General features: G+C 42.5%; 1 protein-coding gene across 1 annotated transcript in view; it reads right to left on the minus strand.

Moving 5' to 3' along the window:
• Positions 1 to 14431, minus strand: part of THRA (thyroid hormone receptor alpha) — a 154089-nt gene extending 139658 nt beyond the window's left edge. Inside the window, exons 1-2 of the mRNA XM_070944757.1 lie at positions 14397 to 14431; positions 13803 to 13864 (exon numbers count right to left, since the gene is read on the minus strand). Of these exons, the coding sequence (XP_070800858.1) occupies positions 13803 to 13864; positions 14397 to 14431 (97 nt within the window). The remainder of the gene's footprint in view (positions 1 to 13802; positions 13865 to 14396) is intronic.
• Between the last annotated feature and the right edge of the window lie 3977 nt (positions 14432 to 18408).

Here is an 18408-nt window from a genome sequence, read left to right on the forward strand (position 1 = left end):
AAATTATGGAAGCAGAACATTAAAATGACAATAGCCACATCTTACAAGGAGAATCTCATTAAAATGTTTTATAGATGGCACCTACCACCAGCCCGACTTGCCAAAATACACCCAAATACTCCAGCATTGTGTTGGAAATGTAAAACAAAAAAGGGGACATATTACCACACATGGTGGAAATGTAGGAAAGCCCAACAGTATTGGCAAGATATAAAAAATATTATTGAAGAAATCATGAACATACAAATAGAAAACAGTCCAGAATTCTTATTTGGCATGATAACAGTACAATATCTTAAGGAAACGAAATATCTCATCATACATATCCTGACAGCAGCAAGACTACTGTTCGCTCAAAATTGGAAATTAGACCAACTCCCATCCAAAGAAAAAATTATCTCAAAGATAACAGAGTGTGCTGAAATGGACAGATTGACGCTGGAACTCCAGGAAAAGGAAGAAAGCGAATACTATCTTGTATGGCACCAATGGTATCAATGGCTGGAAAAGAAAATCAGCAAAAACGTAGAGGATAGAAATTAGGGTAAAAGACTTACATAAGGAGATGAACTCATAAGAAAAGTAAATTTGTAGTGTAAATTTATAATGTTGGAATTAGATATTTAATAATTACTCTCTATTAAAATATATAAGCTTAACATCATATATTCTGTTGATGACAAAAACGTATATGTAGAATGATAGGTGGGTTTGTAGGTGGTGGGATTTTGTTTGTCTTTGTATTGTCTTTATATCTTTGTTTATATTTTAATAATAAAAAATATTTTTTTAAAAAAATAAAGTTTTGAAGAGCAAAAGAGTTGGAGGACGAATTAATATTTATGGAGATGGATAGGGCAGCCTTCTTCATAAGGTTTCAGACTATCCCGGAGGACAAAGATGAGGACTTGGATCAAATCATGACAGATATGGTGGCAGAGATTACAGGGAAGGATAGAGAAGAAGTATACCGATACATAGATGAAACTTTTCGAGTATATACTAGTTATGCTAGATGTCATAACCTACCAAAAGAAGTTCATGTACGCTGCACCAAGAAGACATTATGTGATGAGGTACTACAAAAAGCAAGAGACCAAAAAATAACCTATAAAGGACGAGAAATAATTATATTACGTCAACTACCAAAACGGTAAGAGAAATAAGGAAAAATTATGAATTTCTCACGAAAAGGCTTCAGAAGATGGGGATTTGATATAGATGGCTATTACCAGATGGGCTGATTATAAGCTGGCAAGACAAGCAGATACGTATAGAAGACCTAAGAGATGCGCAGGAATTTTTTGACGTGCACTTTAAAGCTGATAAGCAAGAGAGCGAGGAAGAGATAGAAAGCGAAAGTCAAGAAGAGCTGCTGGAAACGGAAGCGATATAGGAACAGAAGGCCTTAAGAGAACAAGGAGAAGACCAAATCAGTGGGGGCTCGGGATCCCAGATGGTGACGAGACAGAAAAAGAAACGGATTGAAAGAACTAAATAAATAAATTGGCAGGAGACGGACTTCGATTAATATCAATCAATATCAATGGATTAAACCTACCGAACAAAAGGAAGAAAATACAAATGAAGTTACAGTGGGGGAGATACCAAATAATAGGATTGCAGGAAGTACATATTAAGAAAAGTTACCAGAATTTGTTCCTATGTCCCAAATTAGGTGATCTATTTGTATCTTTGGCTGACCCAAAAAAAAAAGAGGAGTAGCGATATATATACAGAAACATTTGGAACCTAAAAAATCTTTGCTGACGAAGAGGGAAGATTCTTGTTGGTGGAAATTAAAATATGCCAAAGGAAGGTTTTATTAGGAAATATATATGCTCCCAATTGTAACCAGAAAAAATTTTATAACAAGATTTATAACAAACTAAAGGAATTGGAGTATGAACATGTTTGCTTAATGGGCGACTTCAATGCGGTTATGGATGCTACTAAAGATTATGCCAGGGGGGCAGATATGGGGAACAGGAAAGGGGTAAGGAAGACACTGCCATTGATATGTGATGAAATCCGGGATGAACTAGGATTGGAAGATGTTTGGAGAGTTGCACATCAGGTGAGGCCCAATTTACGTACTTCTCCCCTAGACATAGGACATGGTCCAGGATAGATATGATCTGGGTTACTCCAGAAATATTAAGATTGGCTGTAGAAGTAGAAATTGGACCAAACAAATGGGCGAATCACAATCCGGTGATAGTAAGTTGGAAAGAAAGAAAGTATAGAGGAAGGTGGACAATGAGGACAGATTTGGCAATGGAGGAGGAATTTGTTACGGGATTGAAAAAAGAATTAAAGCTTTTCTACGAGGAAAATAGACAAGAGGATACCTCGCTGCAAAATGTATGGGATACTATGAAAGCGGTTATAAGAGGATATTCGATAAAAATTTCGGCGCATAAATGGAAATTAGAGAGAGAAAAAAGGGGCAAAATTCTAGAAGAATTAGAAAAGGAAGAGAGGGCATTACAAGTAGACCCGAGAAATGGGAAGATAAAAGAGAGAAAAGAATTTCTTAAACATAAACAATCACTATTAGACCAAGAGGAATTGGCGAACAAACTTAAACGGGGGAGGCAACATTTTTTTGAACACGCTAATAAAGCAGGTAAATGGCTCTCGTATAGGTTAAGAAAAGAAATAGAAGCAAAGAGAATTGATGCCTTACAAGATGGAGAGGGAACTCTTGTGGGGAATGTGGAAGGGAAAAAGAGGGTGATTATAAATTTCTTTGAGGAATTATATCAAAAAGAGGGAATACAGGAGACGCAAGTAAGGGCATACCTTGAAAACTTGAAATTAGCTAAAGTCCCACAAGATATGAAGGATATTTTTAATTCAGAGATTAGGGAAGGAGAAATCGAAACTGCTATTAAGAAGCAGAAATGTGGTAAATCACTGGGACCGGACAGACTACCAGCCGAATTATATAAAGAGATATATGATATATTATTGCCAAACATGAAAGATTTATTTAATGAGGTATTAACTAAAGGTATAGTCCCCAGGTCATGGATGGAAGCTTATATTACGTTGCTTCCCAAACCTGATTCTGATCGAACACAGATTAAAAATTATAGACCTATCTCCCTGCTTAATTCGGATTACAAAATATTCACATCAATATTAGCGGAAAGGTTGAAGATTTTTTTAAACGAATACATCCATCAAGATCAAAATGGCTTTTTGCCATATAGATACTTACGAGACAATGTTAGAACCATCATGGATACATTGGAATATTATGAAACACATACAGACAAAGAAATGGCTCTAATGTTCCTCCACACGCAAAAGGCGTTTGATAGGGTTAATTGGGACTTTATTTTATTACAAATTGAGGAGATGGATTTCGGATTTAGTTTTACACAAGCGATCCAGGCACTTTATATAGCGCAATATGCAAAAATATTAATTGAAGGTGAAACAACAGAGGAGATACAAATACGTAGGGGAACTAGGCAGGGATGCCCGCTATCCCCGCTGTTATTTATTTTGACTCTGGAACCTTTACTAAATCAAATCAGACAAAACAAAGAAATAAAAGGACTTAATGTCAGGAAGGAGGAGTTTAAAATACAAGCGTTTGCAGACGATCTCATTTTTATATTGGAGGAGCCAATGACTTCGGGGCCAAATTTGTTGAGAAGTATTGAGGAATTCGGCACAGTAGCGGGTCTACAAATTAACAGGGACAAAACCAAATTACTTGTTAAAAATCTTAAGGGGACACGGAAATTGGAGATAGAAAATGTGATGGGAATACAAATAGCTAAAAAGGTAAAATATTTGGGCATATGGCTGACCCCAAAATGCTCCTCGATAAAAAAGAACAACTATGATAAACTCATCATGCAAATGGAACAGGATTTAGATTGGTGGAGGAAAGTACAGCTATCCCTGCTAGGAAGAGTGGCAGTGATAAAGGCACACGTGCTACCAAAATGGATATATCTTTTCCAAATGGCTCCGGCAAGATTAGAGAAAAGCTTTTTTAGAAAAATGGATCAGATAATCGGAAAATTCATATGGCAAGGGAAAAAGCCACGTATTAAAAGGAAAATGATGCAGGAGCATAAAACAAGGGGAGGCTTGGGGCTCCCCAACTGGGAGTGGTATTATCAAGCCTCTTGCCTGGTTTGGGTAAAAGATTGGATAATATTGAAGAGGAAGCATATATTAAAAATTGAAGGGTATAATTTACAACAGGGGTGGCATTATTTTCTTTGGCCAACCAAAGCAGGACAGCATAAATACTTTACGAATCACTCTGTAAGGGGATGTCTGATTAAGGTATGGAATAAGATCAAAGGAATGATGTATAGTAAGGTTCCATATTGGTTTGTGACCCTTGAAGCGACTACATATCCACCTCTATACAACTTGAATAAACTTGTGATGTACAAGGAATTGTTGGATGGTGGGGGTAACCTTAGATCTAAAGCGGACCTACAAATATGGGGAATCAATTTGGACTAGTGGGCATACGCACAAATCCAAGCAAGATATCAAAAAGATAAAGCCAGTGGGGGGATTTTTACTTCACCACAAGAGTTCGATAAGGCCCTCCTGGAAGGTGATAAAAAATGTATCACCAAGGTATATAACCTCCTCCTGTCCCGATCTGTAGCTGATGAAATAGTTAAAAGACTCGATGATAGCCTGGGGGAGGAACTTCGGATATTCATTAGATTTGGAAAAATGGCAACAAATATGGAACAGAAATGCAAAAATGACGATGGCAGTGTCTTTCAAAGAAAATATATTTAAAATGTTATATAGATGGCATATACCACCAGCAAGAATTGCAAAGATGTTCCCTGGAACTTCAGCAGAATGTTGGAAATGTGGGTCAGCCAGGGGTACATTTTACCACCAATGGTGGACATGTCTACAAGCCCAAAACTATTGGAGCAAGATAAAAAATTGGCTCATGGAGATTACAGAAGTCAGCTTTCAATTGAGACCAGAGGTCTACTTATTAGGAATAAACCCTGGGGGCATAAGGAAAATAGACTGGTACCTTTTCATACATATTACCACTGCGGCTAGAATTGCATATGCGCAACTTTGGAAAGGGAAAGAAGTACCATCGGATCAGATGATTATTAACAAAATTTTGTGGTGTGCAGAATGTGATAGATTAACATACATTCTTAAAGATAGACAAGAATCAACTTTCAATCAAAGCTGGGATAAATGGTACCAATGGATAGAAGTAAAAATGTCATGAGATAGATGTTAGGAAAGCATGTGGCATAGATATGTAAATAGCAAACTAAATATAAATAAGGTAATATTAGATACAAGAAGATTAACAAGTGCAAGATGCAATATGATAAACCTAATCGAATCTGTAGTATGATGATATGTAATATTATTTAGAAACTGTATATACATGGGGGTTGAATCAACCTCAGTTGTATGTATGTGATTTTGTCTGGTTATAGTCTTTTTTCTGATTTTTGTTTTTAATTTATAATAAAAATTATTAAAAGAAAAAAAAAGTTTTGAAGAGCAGATTATAATGAGAGGGTGAATGAAATGACTGGCTCAATTTATCAGGAGGGCTTTAAACTAAAATTGAGGGGGGAGGGACTCGCAACAAGATTGGACACGAGAAGCGGGGCGCCGTGAACTCACGCTGAATCCTCCTCATTGGAGGGCCCCCCAAGGGGCTAAAGTCACCGTGTAGGGGTGACGAAGAAAGGAGGGGCACCCTGTAGGTCATGGAGAGCGGCGGCTCTCCAGCTGGACCCAGGGATTCCCTCCCAATCCAACGACGAAAAGGAGAGGCAGCCATTATGGCTGCCGTAAATCTGGGACAGCCGAAGAAGCACAGACTGTGCTGGAGTGGTGTAGATTAAGAATGATTGGAACTGGGTGAGGTGATTCTTTTTTTTTACCTAGAACCTAACCCCAAAGAAAATCAACCCTGGAAAAGAGACTCTTTGAAATGCTTGTCAAACTGGCGAATAATTACAGAGAGAAAAATTATAGACCCAAAAGAAAAGGAACTAAAGGGAGAGCGCAAAATCTTTAAAATATAGAAAGATAGGATTTTTAAACTTTATTGGCAATATTTTGGTAAGGCATTTTAAAATGCTGGAATTATTTGTCTGAATATTGACTATTTGCACAAAAACAAAATAAATATCTGTCAGATTTTGTGCAACGTTGAAATTTAAGCTGAAGGCGCCATCTACTGGTGAATGGAACATATACTAAACTCCTACAATCTTGGGAAGTACTGATAAGACAAAGGAAAAAAAAGTGGAAATAGCTGTGCTATCTACTGTTCTATATCTGTCTACTTCATGGTTATTGGAGGTTTAACTGTGAGATTATGGAAGACATCTAAAGAAAGTGACTTTTAAATGCCAGGATCTATGACTGAATTTACAGAGTAGACTTAAAGAGATATTTGGAAATCTTCTTGGATTGCCTAAATGGAACTAATTGACTAACTGTGGGACACAAAGAACTATGATTATTGCATTCCCCTGAGGAGCAATGTTAGGATTGAGCAAACGGTTTCTAAGCTGGCTTTTTGAGGTCATAGACAATTGAGACTTTGGGGCGGTGACAGACTACTGACAGGCTATTGAGCAATATTTGGACCTATCAAAATAAGACAAGATGTTGCATCAGGGGGAGATGAGTGGATTTCAAAAAGAAATGGTGTTGATGCTCCAAAGTACTTATGATATGTTGATAAAGAACCACAGGGAGACTTAATGTATGATATTGTGGGGAAATCAGAAAATGTTCAACAAGGGACAATGAATAAATTTTATTTTATTTTATTTTATTTTTATTAGTCCAATTTATATGCCGCCCTTCTCCGTAGACTCAGGGCGGCTTACAATGCATTATAGCAATAGCCTGCATACTTTTATGTATATACCTGCTTATTAGGACTTTCAGCCCCCCCTAAGCGGTGTTGTTCTATACAAAGCTGGCTTATTGCCCCCACAATCCGGGTCCTCAATTTACCTACCTCAAAGGATGGAAGGCTGAGTCAACCTTGAGCCTGGTGAGATTTGAACTCGCACTAATTGCAGGCAGCTGGCAGCTAAGTGCTAGCACTTAACAGCACTTAGTCCGCTGCACCACCGAGAGCATAAAACACAGGAAATAGAGGAGATAATAGAAATACCAGAGGAAAAGACAGAACAGATAAATCAAGAAATAAAACTAGAACAGAACAGAACAGAACAGAACAGAACAGAACAGAACAGAACAGAACAGAAGTCTTTCTTGGCCAAGTGTGATTGGACACACAAGGAATTTGTCTTTGGTGTAAAGACTTATGAATCAAATAAGGGACAATATATATTAAGAGATCAAAAAATGGGATTGGATAAAAAGAAATATATTTTTGAAGAGAAGATAGAGGCTTGGGCAGATCCTCCAGAGGTACGGCAGCAAAAGATAGTAGAGATGGAAGAAATATTTGGGTTAATTTTTTTAAAAAAAAAATTGATTTATATGCCGCCCTTCTCCAGAAACTCAGGGTGGCTTACAATGCGTTAAGCAATAGCCTTCATACTTTTGTATATTTATACAAAGTCAGCTTATTGCCCCCACAAACTGGGTCCTCATTAGGAAATATGTAGACAGAGACAAAGACCCAAGGGAGGAGTTTGGGAGGCAAGTCAAAAAGCGAATAAGAATTGAAATACTAAAGCAGGCAAGAGATGATGGTTAGAAAGGGAATGCTGTTTAATATAACCTTGGCTTTATTGAGAGCTAGAATAGAGACAGAAATAAGATCAAGGGGGAATAATATTATACATATTTTTATATAATATACTAAAAGTAATAGCTAGATGTAAAGATTAGATGTTGAAAGAGGGTATCACTATGTACAGTACGTTAAAATAATATTGTGATTGTTATTAGAATGGCGCACAAAAACACTGAACAACTAAACAATGAAGGAACACACTCTAATACAAATATGTATAATAACACCACAATTACATAAGTATGATTAATGTAATAATAATAATAATAATAATAATAATAATAATAATAATAATAATAATATTTAAATGAATGTTACCCAGATGCCTCACTGTTCATATAATGATATTGATGTATACAGTATATATATAAAAAAGAGGAGGTGGAGTATATAAAATCAATATAAAAGAAAAAAAGACATGCCCATAGGTGTATACTATAGGCCACCCAATGAAGCAGAAAAAATAGATGTCCTTTTTGCTAACCAACTAACAAATATATGTAGGAAACACACTACAATAATAATGGGGGACTTCAATTACCCTGACATCAATTGGACGACTAATTCCGCATCAAGTGAGAAATCGAATAGGTTCCTAACCAACCTAGCTGACAACTTTGTTGTCCAAAAGGTAGAGGAGGGAACTAGAGGCACAGCCATACTGGATTTAATACTTACAAACAGAGAAGAAGTCATAGAGGGAGTTGAAACTGCAGGAACCTTGGGTGAGAGTGATCATGTCATACTAGAATTCAACATAACACAAACACAAGCAATAGAACATAATGATACCAGAGTCTTAGATTTTAAAAGAGCTGATTTTAACAAACTCAGAGAGAACTTGGGAAAAATTCCTTGGATGAAAATCCTAAAGGGGAAAACAACTCAAGAAGCTTGGGAAACTCTGAAAAATATGATCATAAAAGCCCAGACCAGCACAATACCACTGAAAAAGAAAAACAAGAAATCCAAGAAGAAACCAGCATGGCTGCAAAAAGATCTCTCTGACAAATTGAAAGACAAAAAAGGACATGTACAAAAAATGGAAAGAAGGACACACAACTAAGGCAGAATATCAGCAGATAGCCCGAATCTGCAAAGACGAAGTCAGGAAAGCAAAGGCTCAGAATGAACAAATACTGGCAACAAATGTTCTGACCTAGGCTTCCTGAGTCATTAAAACACACGAGTAGTCCCAAAAACCTGTTTTATTTTAACAGCTGTGAATTCTGTTCATTCACAGATGAGTCCCAAATAGTTCTAAAGAGTCCTTCGGGATAAGGCTGATAATCACCCACCTTTATCTCCCTTGACACACTGCCAAAGACCTAATTGTCAATGCCACACGGAGTCCAGAATCAAACAGAGCTTCAGACTTTAAACTGAACAGTATTAACAACGTTGCTTCCTGCAAAGGCCCGTGTGCCTTTGCTCCTCTTTTAAGTCTTATGGGAGGGGCCAATCATCTCCAAGCCCTACTCCCGAGTCATCCCTTTTGTTTTAACTGTTCTTGCCTTCTGGAAGCTCTGCGCATGCGCGCACTGGGAACAAGCTTCCCCTGTTCCTCTGCCTCACTGAGGTCTGACTCTGGAGGCTCTGGAGGCAGCACGTACTTCCCAGATGGCCCTTTCTCTGCCTCTGACGCAGAGCCCTCGTCTGAGCCTTCCTCAGACTCCAGGACTGGCCCATGTTCCTCCCCAGCCTCCTCACTGTCCAACTCTGCTGCCAGCTCCGCAGGCTGCTGGCAGACCACAACAACAAAAGTCAAAGATAATAATTATTATTTATTATTTATTTTATTATTCATATTTCTATGCCACCCACTCTCCGAGGACTCTGGGCGGCTTACACCAAAGACAGTATACTAAATAGCATATTGCCCCCAACAATCTGGGTCCTCATTTTACCCACCTCGGAAGTATGGAAGGCTGAATCAACCTTGAGCCGGTGAGATTTGATCCGCTGATCTGCTGAACTAGCAGTCAGCTGAAGTAGCTGCAGTACTGCACCCTAACCACTGCGCCACCTTGGCTCTATCTCTATCTATCTATAACTAAAAAAAGTTTCTTCCAACATATAAATAACAAGAAAAAAATCAAGTAAACAGTCAGGGCACTAAAGAGAGAAGACGGCAAGGAAGTAACAGGCAACAGAGAGAAAGCAGAGTTGCTGAACTCATGCTTCGCATCAGTCTTCACGCAAAAAGAAACAATAGTCCAACCTACCAAAAACATAACTGTAAAAGACAGACTAGAAATAAAAGTTCAAATAAGCAAAAAAAAATGGCAAGAGAACACCTGTCTGATCTTGATGAATACAAATCACCGGGACCTGATGGATTACATCCCAGAGTTCTAAAGGAGCTGGCAGATGTCATCTCAGAACCACTGTACCACATATTTCAAAAATCCTGGAGCACCGGGGAACTACCAGAGGACTGGAAAAGAGCTGATGTCATTCCCATCTTCAAAAAAGGAAAAAAAATAGACCCAGGAAACTACAGACCAATCAGCCTAACATCAATACCTGGGAAGATACTGGAAAAGATAATAAAAAAACAGATCTGCCAACATCTAGAAACGAGTAAAGTAATAACTAGAAGTCAGCATGGTTTTGTTAAAAACAGCTCATGCCAAACCAATCTTATTTCATTCTTCAACATAGTGACTAAATTAGTAGACCAGCGAAATATGGTTTGTGGACATAATATACTTAGACTTCAGCAAGGCATTTGACAAAGTCGACCACAACCCACTTCTTCGTAAGCTAGAAAAAAGTGGGATAGATAGCATCACCACCAGATGGATTTGTAACTGGCTGACAAATTGTACTCAACAAGTAGTCCTTAATGGGTCTACGTCTACATGGAGGGAATAAGCAGTGGGGTACCACAAGGTTCCGTCTTAGGCCCAGTACTCTTCAATATCTTCATAAATGACTTAGATGAGGGAACTTACCAAATTTGCAGATGATACTAAGCTGGCAGGAATAGCTAACACGCTAGTTGATAGTGTTGTGGCTCCGTTACCTGAGCCTGTGTTATCGGCAGGAGAGGACTCCGAGAGTGAAGGAGAGGAGTTGGCAAGGCCTCCCTCTCCAGGACCCTCCTCTCTGGCAATGCCTCCGGTGTACTCCGAAGGGCAAGAGATAGGGCCGGGGCCAAGCACTTCCATGCAGCCGCAGGTGGATAGTAATGATGATGATGATGAGTCTTGGCTGGACCCTCGCCAGCGTCGCAGAGATAAGCGCGCGCAGGAGAGGAAGAGGCGTGCCAGGGATTAGGCTGAGTCACTGGACCACACCCCACAGGGTATAAAAGAGGGTGTGGTGGCCGGTTCAGCTCTGTGACAAGCAAAAAACAGATATCGGACGACCTTCTTTGTATTTACTGGACTTTGTTGATTATTGTGTATTGGCTTTGTTCCCGGACGAAGGGAGAAACTCCCCCCGCATGAGTAAAGAATACCTGGCAGCCAGCCACTGGGTTGCTGCCAATTCTGATACTGGATAAACTGTTGTCGGCTGAGTTCTTTAACTGTTGCCTGTCTGTGGGGGTGCGTGTGTGAGACGGGGACAGAACAGATAGGCTCAAGATCCAGATGGATCTTGACAGACTTGAACACTGGGCCCTATCTAACAAAATGAAATTCAATGTAGAGAAAAGTAAAGTCTTACACTTAGACAAGACAAACCAAAAGTACACATATAGACTGGGTGAAACCAAGCTGAATAGCAGTAACTGTGAGAGGGATCTCGGAGTCTTAGTGGAGCTAGTAGTGTGCGGCAGCAGACAAAAAAGATAATGCAATCCTAAATTGCATTAACAGAGGGATGCAATCAAGATCAAGTGAGGTACTAATACCACTCTATAAAGCCTTAGTAAGATCATACCCAGAATACTGCATCCAGTTTTGATCACCACACTATAAAAAAGATGTTGAGACTCTAGAAAAAGTGCAGAGAAGAGCAACCAGGATGATTAGGGGACTGGAGACTAAAACATATGAAGTATGGTTACAGGAACTGGGCATGGTTAGTCTAGTGAAGAGAAGGACCAGGGGAGACATGATAGCAGTGTTCCAATATTTGAGGGGCTGTCACAGAGAGGAAAGGGTCAAGCTATTTTCCAAGGCACCTGAAGGTCAGACAAGGAATAATGGGCGGAAACTGATCAACCTAGAAATAAGGAGAAATTTTCTGACAGTAAGAACAATCAACCAATGGAACAGCTTGCCTTCAGAAGTTGTGGGAGCGTCATCACTGGAGGCTTTCAAGAAGAGATTGGACTGCCATTTGTCAGAAATGGTGTAGGGTCTCCTGCTTGGGTGGGGGATTGGACTAGATGACCTACACGGTCCCTTCCAACTCTGTTAATCTGTTAAACCTCTTTTGAAAAATTTTGATTGTGGCTGGGTCTTTGGGTGGTGGTGGAAGAGGCTGGCTAAATGGGAACAGGAAAAATCACACAAAGGGGAAAGACCTGGTCTGGCATTGGCATTTACCAATCCACATATTATTCTTTCTTGCCACATGACAGAATGTGGCCTCATCTGTAGAATCCTGCCCCCAGCTCTTTAGTGGCTTATCTTCCTGTTGCAGGCTTTGCCATTTGCCATCAGATATCCTGAGCTGCCCTGTGACCACCTTTTCTGTACTAGTGGAAAACATCAAAAAACCCTCAATAGATTCAAGTCAAAGTTGGATACTGAGGATATTATGTTATTTTGATCTGAATATCTTAGCAATGATGTTATACTATCTCAAAGCAGTTTTCCCCCATCTCTTTTAATTTCTCCCATTCCTCCAGTCCCCTGGAATATCAAAATTGTGTTATATAAGTACAGGTAGCCCTTGACTTACAACAGATTGTTTAGTGACAGTTAGACGTTACAATGGCACTGAAAAAAAATGACTGATGACTGTTTTTCACACTTATGGCTGTTGCAGCAGTCACATGAACAAAATACAGATGCTTGGCAACTGTCTCATATTTATGATGGTTGCAGTGTCCCGGGGTCATGCGATCCCTTTTTGTGACCTTCTGACAAGCAAAGTCCATGGGGAAGCCAGATTCACTGAACGACGTGTTCCTAACTTAACAACTGCAGTGATTCACTTAACAAGAAAGGTTGTAAAATGGAGCAAAACTAATTTAACAATTGTCTCATTGAGCAACAGAAATTTTGGGCTCAATTGTGGACTTAAATTGAGGACTACCTGTATTGTCTATTAGTGTTCTGTGTGGCTTGACTCACTGACACTATGCTCTGATTTGAAGCACTTATAGTATCGCTGTGCAAGGGATATGGCTTAAACTGAGTTTAGTTTTCATGCTTGAGGCTCTATTCAGACTTGACAAAACTAGGGTATTCAAATGGATAATATGGATTTTCCAGTTTTGAGCAACCTCTCATAGTAAGAGCCAGATAAGACAAACTTCTAAGCTTAATTTTCTCTTTATGATTCTACAATCAAAACAATTCTGGGGTGCAGCTTAGCAGAATCAAAACAAGATTACAGCACCATAGTTGACATTCCCAATATATAACTGAAACATGTCTCTGTAAATTTCAGGTGCAGGGGTACAAACACGGATAGGAACAGGAACCAACAGAGATCCTATCCCCTTAAAACTTTATGAAGATCTGCAAATGATAATGCCAGACTTTCCAAATTTGTGACCAACAAATTCAAACAGAACTGTAACTACCAGCTGGGTATGGTATTCTGAGGGGCACCAAATTATATGATTTTACTGCCTGCTTAGGACAGTGGAAAAACAGAACATCTATACCCTGCTGGAGTTATCACAAAGTGCAATCAGCCAAAGTGCTATTATCTTTGGATATGATCATTTTCTACTAAGTAAGAGGCATGTTCTTACAGAAGAGGAAAGAATCCTAAAATGTGAATCACTCAATATGCTGCTGGCAGGACTACAATGAAATGTGCTGCCTTCTAGTATCACAGAAGAGATAAGCACATTGATCCAAAAATTTTGAGTATTTGTGTGCTTGGAAGAGATGCTTACCTGACATGCTGCTTTTCATCAAACATTGGCTGCTTTTTCTTTTACGTTTCCCATTGGGCCACCTTCAGAGAAGAAAGGGAGAATCTGTCATTAATTTGGAGCTTTACACATTCAATTAATCTTTCTTGACCAACTGCTCAAGCCTTACCCTACACAATCCCCTGCCTCAAAACTTTCCCAAATTACCAAGACTCAGTTCACCATCTTTCTTTATGTTGCAGCATTTCCATTATCTTACCTACACCTTTTAAGAAATCAGGATGTGTGAGCAGTACAGGGGCATTTATCTGAGAAGAGCAGAAGTGATAAAGAGGTTGGGAAGATGTTTTAATGCACATATGCATGGCTAACCCCCTCTAGATCCAAGATTCCCCATGCTATCCTTTTCACAGGTAATACACTCCTGCTACATTGTTCTCACCTCAAGCCAGTATGGACTATGTGCAGGCGATCAAAAAGGGAAATTAAATTACCAGCAATCACTCAAAGCAGCAGTCCCCAAACTTTCTGGCTCTGTGGACTAGCAGCGGTGGCAGTGGGGGGGAGAAGATGGTTTTGCCTGCCACTTGCACAAATGGAGCTTTGCGCGCTCACCCGCCACTTGCGCAGGCTGGTTCCCAATGAGCCATAGACCAGTACCAGTTCGTGAACTGGAGGTTGGGGACCCCTGAGTTAAAGGAAGCTAACCCAACCCAATCCAGTTCATACTTCTTGCACTGAAACTATGGCTGCCCTAAAAAGAAATGAGCGGTTTTTTTTTTTATTGAAAAAGTTTTAAAACAAACACAATTTCCCCACAACCCCCCCTCCCAACCCCCCCCTCCCCCTCCCCGACTTCCCAGAGCAGAACACAAGGTATTTCTATTGACCTTTAACAATAAACTAAATTGCATAACCAATCATTAAACTAACACCCCTAAAAAAAAATTTCTTAACCCCCCATATATAAAATCCTATTTCCTAAACATAATACTTCTAATATCACTTATATAACGCTTATACAAATAAAAGAAATCATTCATAAGCTATTTGATATTTTTTGGTCTGATACTTATTTTGTATATAATCAATCCATCTTCTCCAGTCCTGTATGTACCTTTCTTGTGTGTGATCCTTCAGATATGCTGAAATTTCAGCCATTTCAGCTAAATTAGTTACTTTCAATATCCAGTCATCAATAGTAGGCAAAAAGTCCTTCTTCCAGTGTTGTGCTACCAACAATCTTGCTGCTGTTATCAAGTTCAAAATCAATTTAGTCTCTGCAACTGTACAGTCCGTGGTTATACCCAGTAAGAACAACTGTGGAGTAAATTTCAGTCTCTTTTTAAGAATATTCTGCATCACCCACCAAATCTTTATCCAAAATGCTTTGATTTTTCTACAAGTCCACCATATATGATAATAAGTTGCATCATCACAGTCACATCTCCAACATTTAGCTTGCACATTAGAATACATACATGATAATTTTTTAGGATCTAAATGCCATCTATAAAACATTTTATAAAAATTTTCTCTTAAATTTTGTGCTTGTGTAAATTTCACATTTCTAATCCAAATCTTTTCCCAAGTCTCCATCATTACTGGCTCTTGAAAATTTTGTGCCCATTTAATCATACAGTCTTTAACCAATTCCGTCTCAGAATCTATTTCCAATAAAACATTACACAACCTTTTAATATGCATTTGTTTTTGATCTCTTGATAGTACAAGGGTTTAGTGCACCCTGTTATTAACACAGCTGCCTGCAATTTCTGCTGGTTCGAATCTCTCCAAGGCTCAAGGTTGACTCAGCCTTCCATCCTTTCTAAGGTAGGTGAAATGAGGACCCAGTTTGTGGGGGCTGTTAGATCAGGCGCAGGAACAGAAGACGTGACCAGCTCGATACATGTAACAGCTTTATTTACAATGTAACAAGTAAAAGAAGGCTGCTGGCGCGCTGCCGGAGCTCTCCTTATATTCGCTCCCGGCAGACGCACCGCCCCTAGACAGGGATTCAAATCTCCCGCCCGATGGCTGGCAGCCAATCAGGGCGGATGTCCTTATAAGGACATAACACTCCTCCCCCCTTAGTCTGGACTGTCAAATCTCGTCCACAAAAGTCACGTAATCGCGCAGGTACGTCGGACGCCTCGGCACCCTAGCTGACCTGCGCAGTCTCACTTGTTCTCCGTCTCCGACCTGGATGGACGGGGCTCTGTCGTCTCCCGGCTCCCTCTCCGGAACCGGGCTTGGTTCGGCTGTCGAGTGAGCGGGGTCACCCCCAGCGCCTCCGGCCGGACCGCAAACCTTGGATGGCTGGTTCTGATGGTCTTCTTCCTGGCCTGTGGATCTGTCGCCTCGTCTCGGTGGCTCGGTTCCGACCCGGGAAGAGCGTCTGAGTCTCGGTAAGTCCATCGTTTGCTCCTCCCTGGTCTCCCGGGCGCTGCGGTTCGGTTGCGGTTCGGCCTGGTGCCGGGTGGGTGGTGGTTCTGTTTGGTGCCCTCTGGACCGGCCCGCCGGTTGCGGGTGGTGCTGGCTTGTGTTGCGTTGTCCAACCTCGCAGGGGTGGTGTTGGCCTGCTAGGTCGGGCTGGCGTTGGTCTACCCCATCTGGTCGGTGGTGGTCGACCTGGTCGGGCTGTTGTTGTGGCACTACCTCTGTGGGGCGGCGGAGGTCTCCCCTGCCGGGGTGGTGCAGGTCTACCTGGCCGGGTTGTTGTCGGCTTTCCCTTCCCCCTAGTCCCTGGTCTACCGTCGGGTGGTGCCTGGGGTCATCCGGGTCGGGGTGTTGTTTCCTGGCTGCCTCTTGTGATGGGCGGGGGTCCCTCTCGCCGGGGAGTCGTGTGCCACCCTTGCCCATGGGTTGGGGGGTGCCCGTCTTGGATGGGTCCCGGTCTACTCGCCTGGAACCGTGGTCTCCTTGGCTGGGCTGGCGTAGGCTGCTGTCACTGGTGGGGTGCGCCGCTCCTCCTCTGGGCAGGTACCGGTCTACTTGCGGGCTGGGTTGGTGGTCCCTGGCCCTGTTGTGCCCGGTGCCCACCTGGCTGGGTTGGTGGTGCCATCCCCCGTGCGGTTGGCCCCGGTCTACCTCGCTGGGCTGTCGACGTGACAGCATCTGGTAGTGGGCTGGGCCGACCTTGTCGGGGTGGTGCTGCTCTGCCTCGCAGGGGTGTGGTAGGCCTACCTCGTCGGGGTGTTGTAGGCCTACCTGGTCTGGGTGTGGTAGGTCTACCTCGCCGGGGTGTTGGAGGCCTACCTCGTCGGGGTGTTGTAGGCCTCCCTCGTCAGGCTGGTTTTCATGTGCTCCCCCCCACCTTTTTCGGAGTTGGTCGATGTGGCGTCTCGTGAACTGTCCATCTTCCAACTCGACGATGTAGGATTTGGGGCCGGTTGTGCTGGCAATCTTCCCTTTCAGCCATTTAGGAGAGCCGCTGAAATTTAGCGCGAAGATTGAATCTCCGTTGCTGAAGGCGCGAAGCGGGCGGCTGGCGGTTGCGGTCACTTCCGGGCTGTATTGGGGGTGCAGCCGGTCCAAGGGTGACCTCAACCTTCTGCCCATCAACAGTTCGGCCGGGCTCTTGTGGGTGGTGGCGTGTGGCGTGATGTGCTGGGTGAGGAGGAAGTTGTCTATGCGCTCTTGCCAGTCCCCCGGGCCCATCTTGGTGAGGGCCTCTTTGGTCAGTCAGACCATGCGTTCGGCTTGTCCGTTTCCGGCCGGCCTGTAGGGGGCGGACAGGGCGTGGCAGATGCCCAGTCCTGCCAGGAAGGACTCCATGGCCAGGGATGTGAGCTGGGGGCCATTGTCTGAGACCAGCACATCCGGTAGACCATGTGTGGCAAAAAGGCGGTGCAGGGCTCGGATCGTTGCGTCTGTTGTGGTAGATGCCATGGGCACCACCTCGAGCCATTTGGAGAAGGCATCTACCACGATGAGGAGGTGTCGCCCTTGCATCGGACCCGCGAAGTCGATGTGGATCCTCGACCAGGGGTTGCTGGGGGTCTCCCACTTCGCGACTTCGGATTGCGGCGGCGCTGGGCGAACTTCTTGGCACGGGTCGCATCTGGAGACCCATTGTTCAATGTCTCTGTCCATGGAGGGCCACCAGACATAACTCCGTGCCAGGGCCTTCATGCGGACGATGCCCGGATGCCCCTTGTGCAGGGTCTCTAACGTCCGCCGTTGCAGAGTGCTTGGAATCAGCACCCTGTCTCCCCATAGCAGGCAGCCCTTTATGGTGGACAGCTCCTCCTGTTTCCTGGTGAACGGGCTGAACCTTTCCTCTGGCTTTTCCGCTGGCCACCCTCTGAGGATCCAGGACTTCACTTGGCGGAGTGTGGGGTCCTTTTGGGTGTGGACGGCCACATCTGCGGATGACACCGGGCAGCTGGCGTCGTCATCAATGTGAAGTAGGTGGAGCGTGGGGGCTGGGTCCTCGACCGGCTTCTTCGACGGGCATCTGCTGAGGGCGTCAGCGTTCCCTATGGCTGTGCCTGGCTGGTGCACGAGCCTATAGGAGTAGCCAGCTAGGAAGATGGCCCATCTCGTCATTCTTGGGGACATGAAGGTCGGGGTTGGTTGGTCGCCTGCGAGGAGTCCCAGGAGAGGCTTGTGGTCTGTGACTATG

Source organism: Pituophis catenifer, unplaced genomic scaffold (assembly GCF_029215685.1).
Source record: "Pituophis catenifer annectens isolate HBS135680 unplaced genomic scaffold, rPitCat1.0.hap2 SCAF_5, whole genome shotgun sequence".
Classification (NCBI taxonomy): Eukaryota; Metazoa; Chordata; class Lepidosauria; order Squamata; family Colubridae; genus Pituophis; species Pituophis catenifer.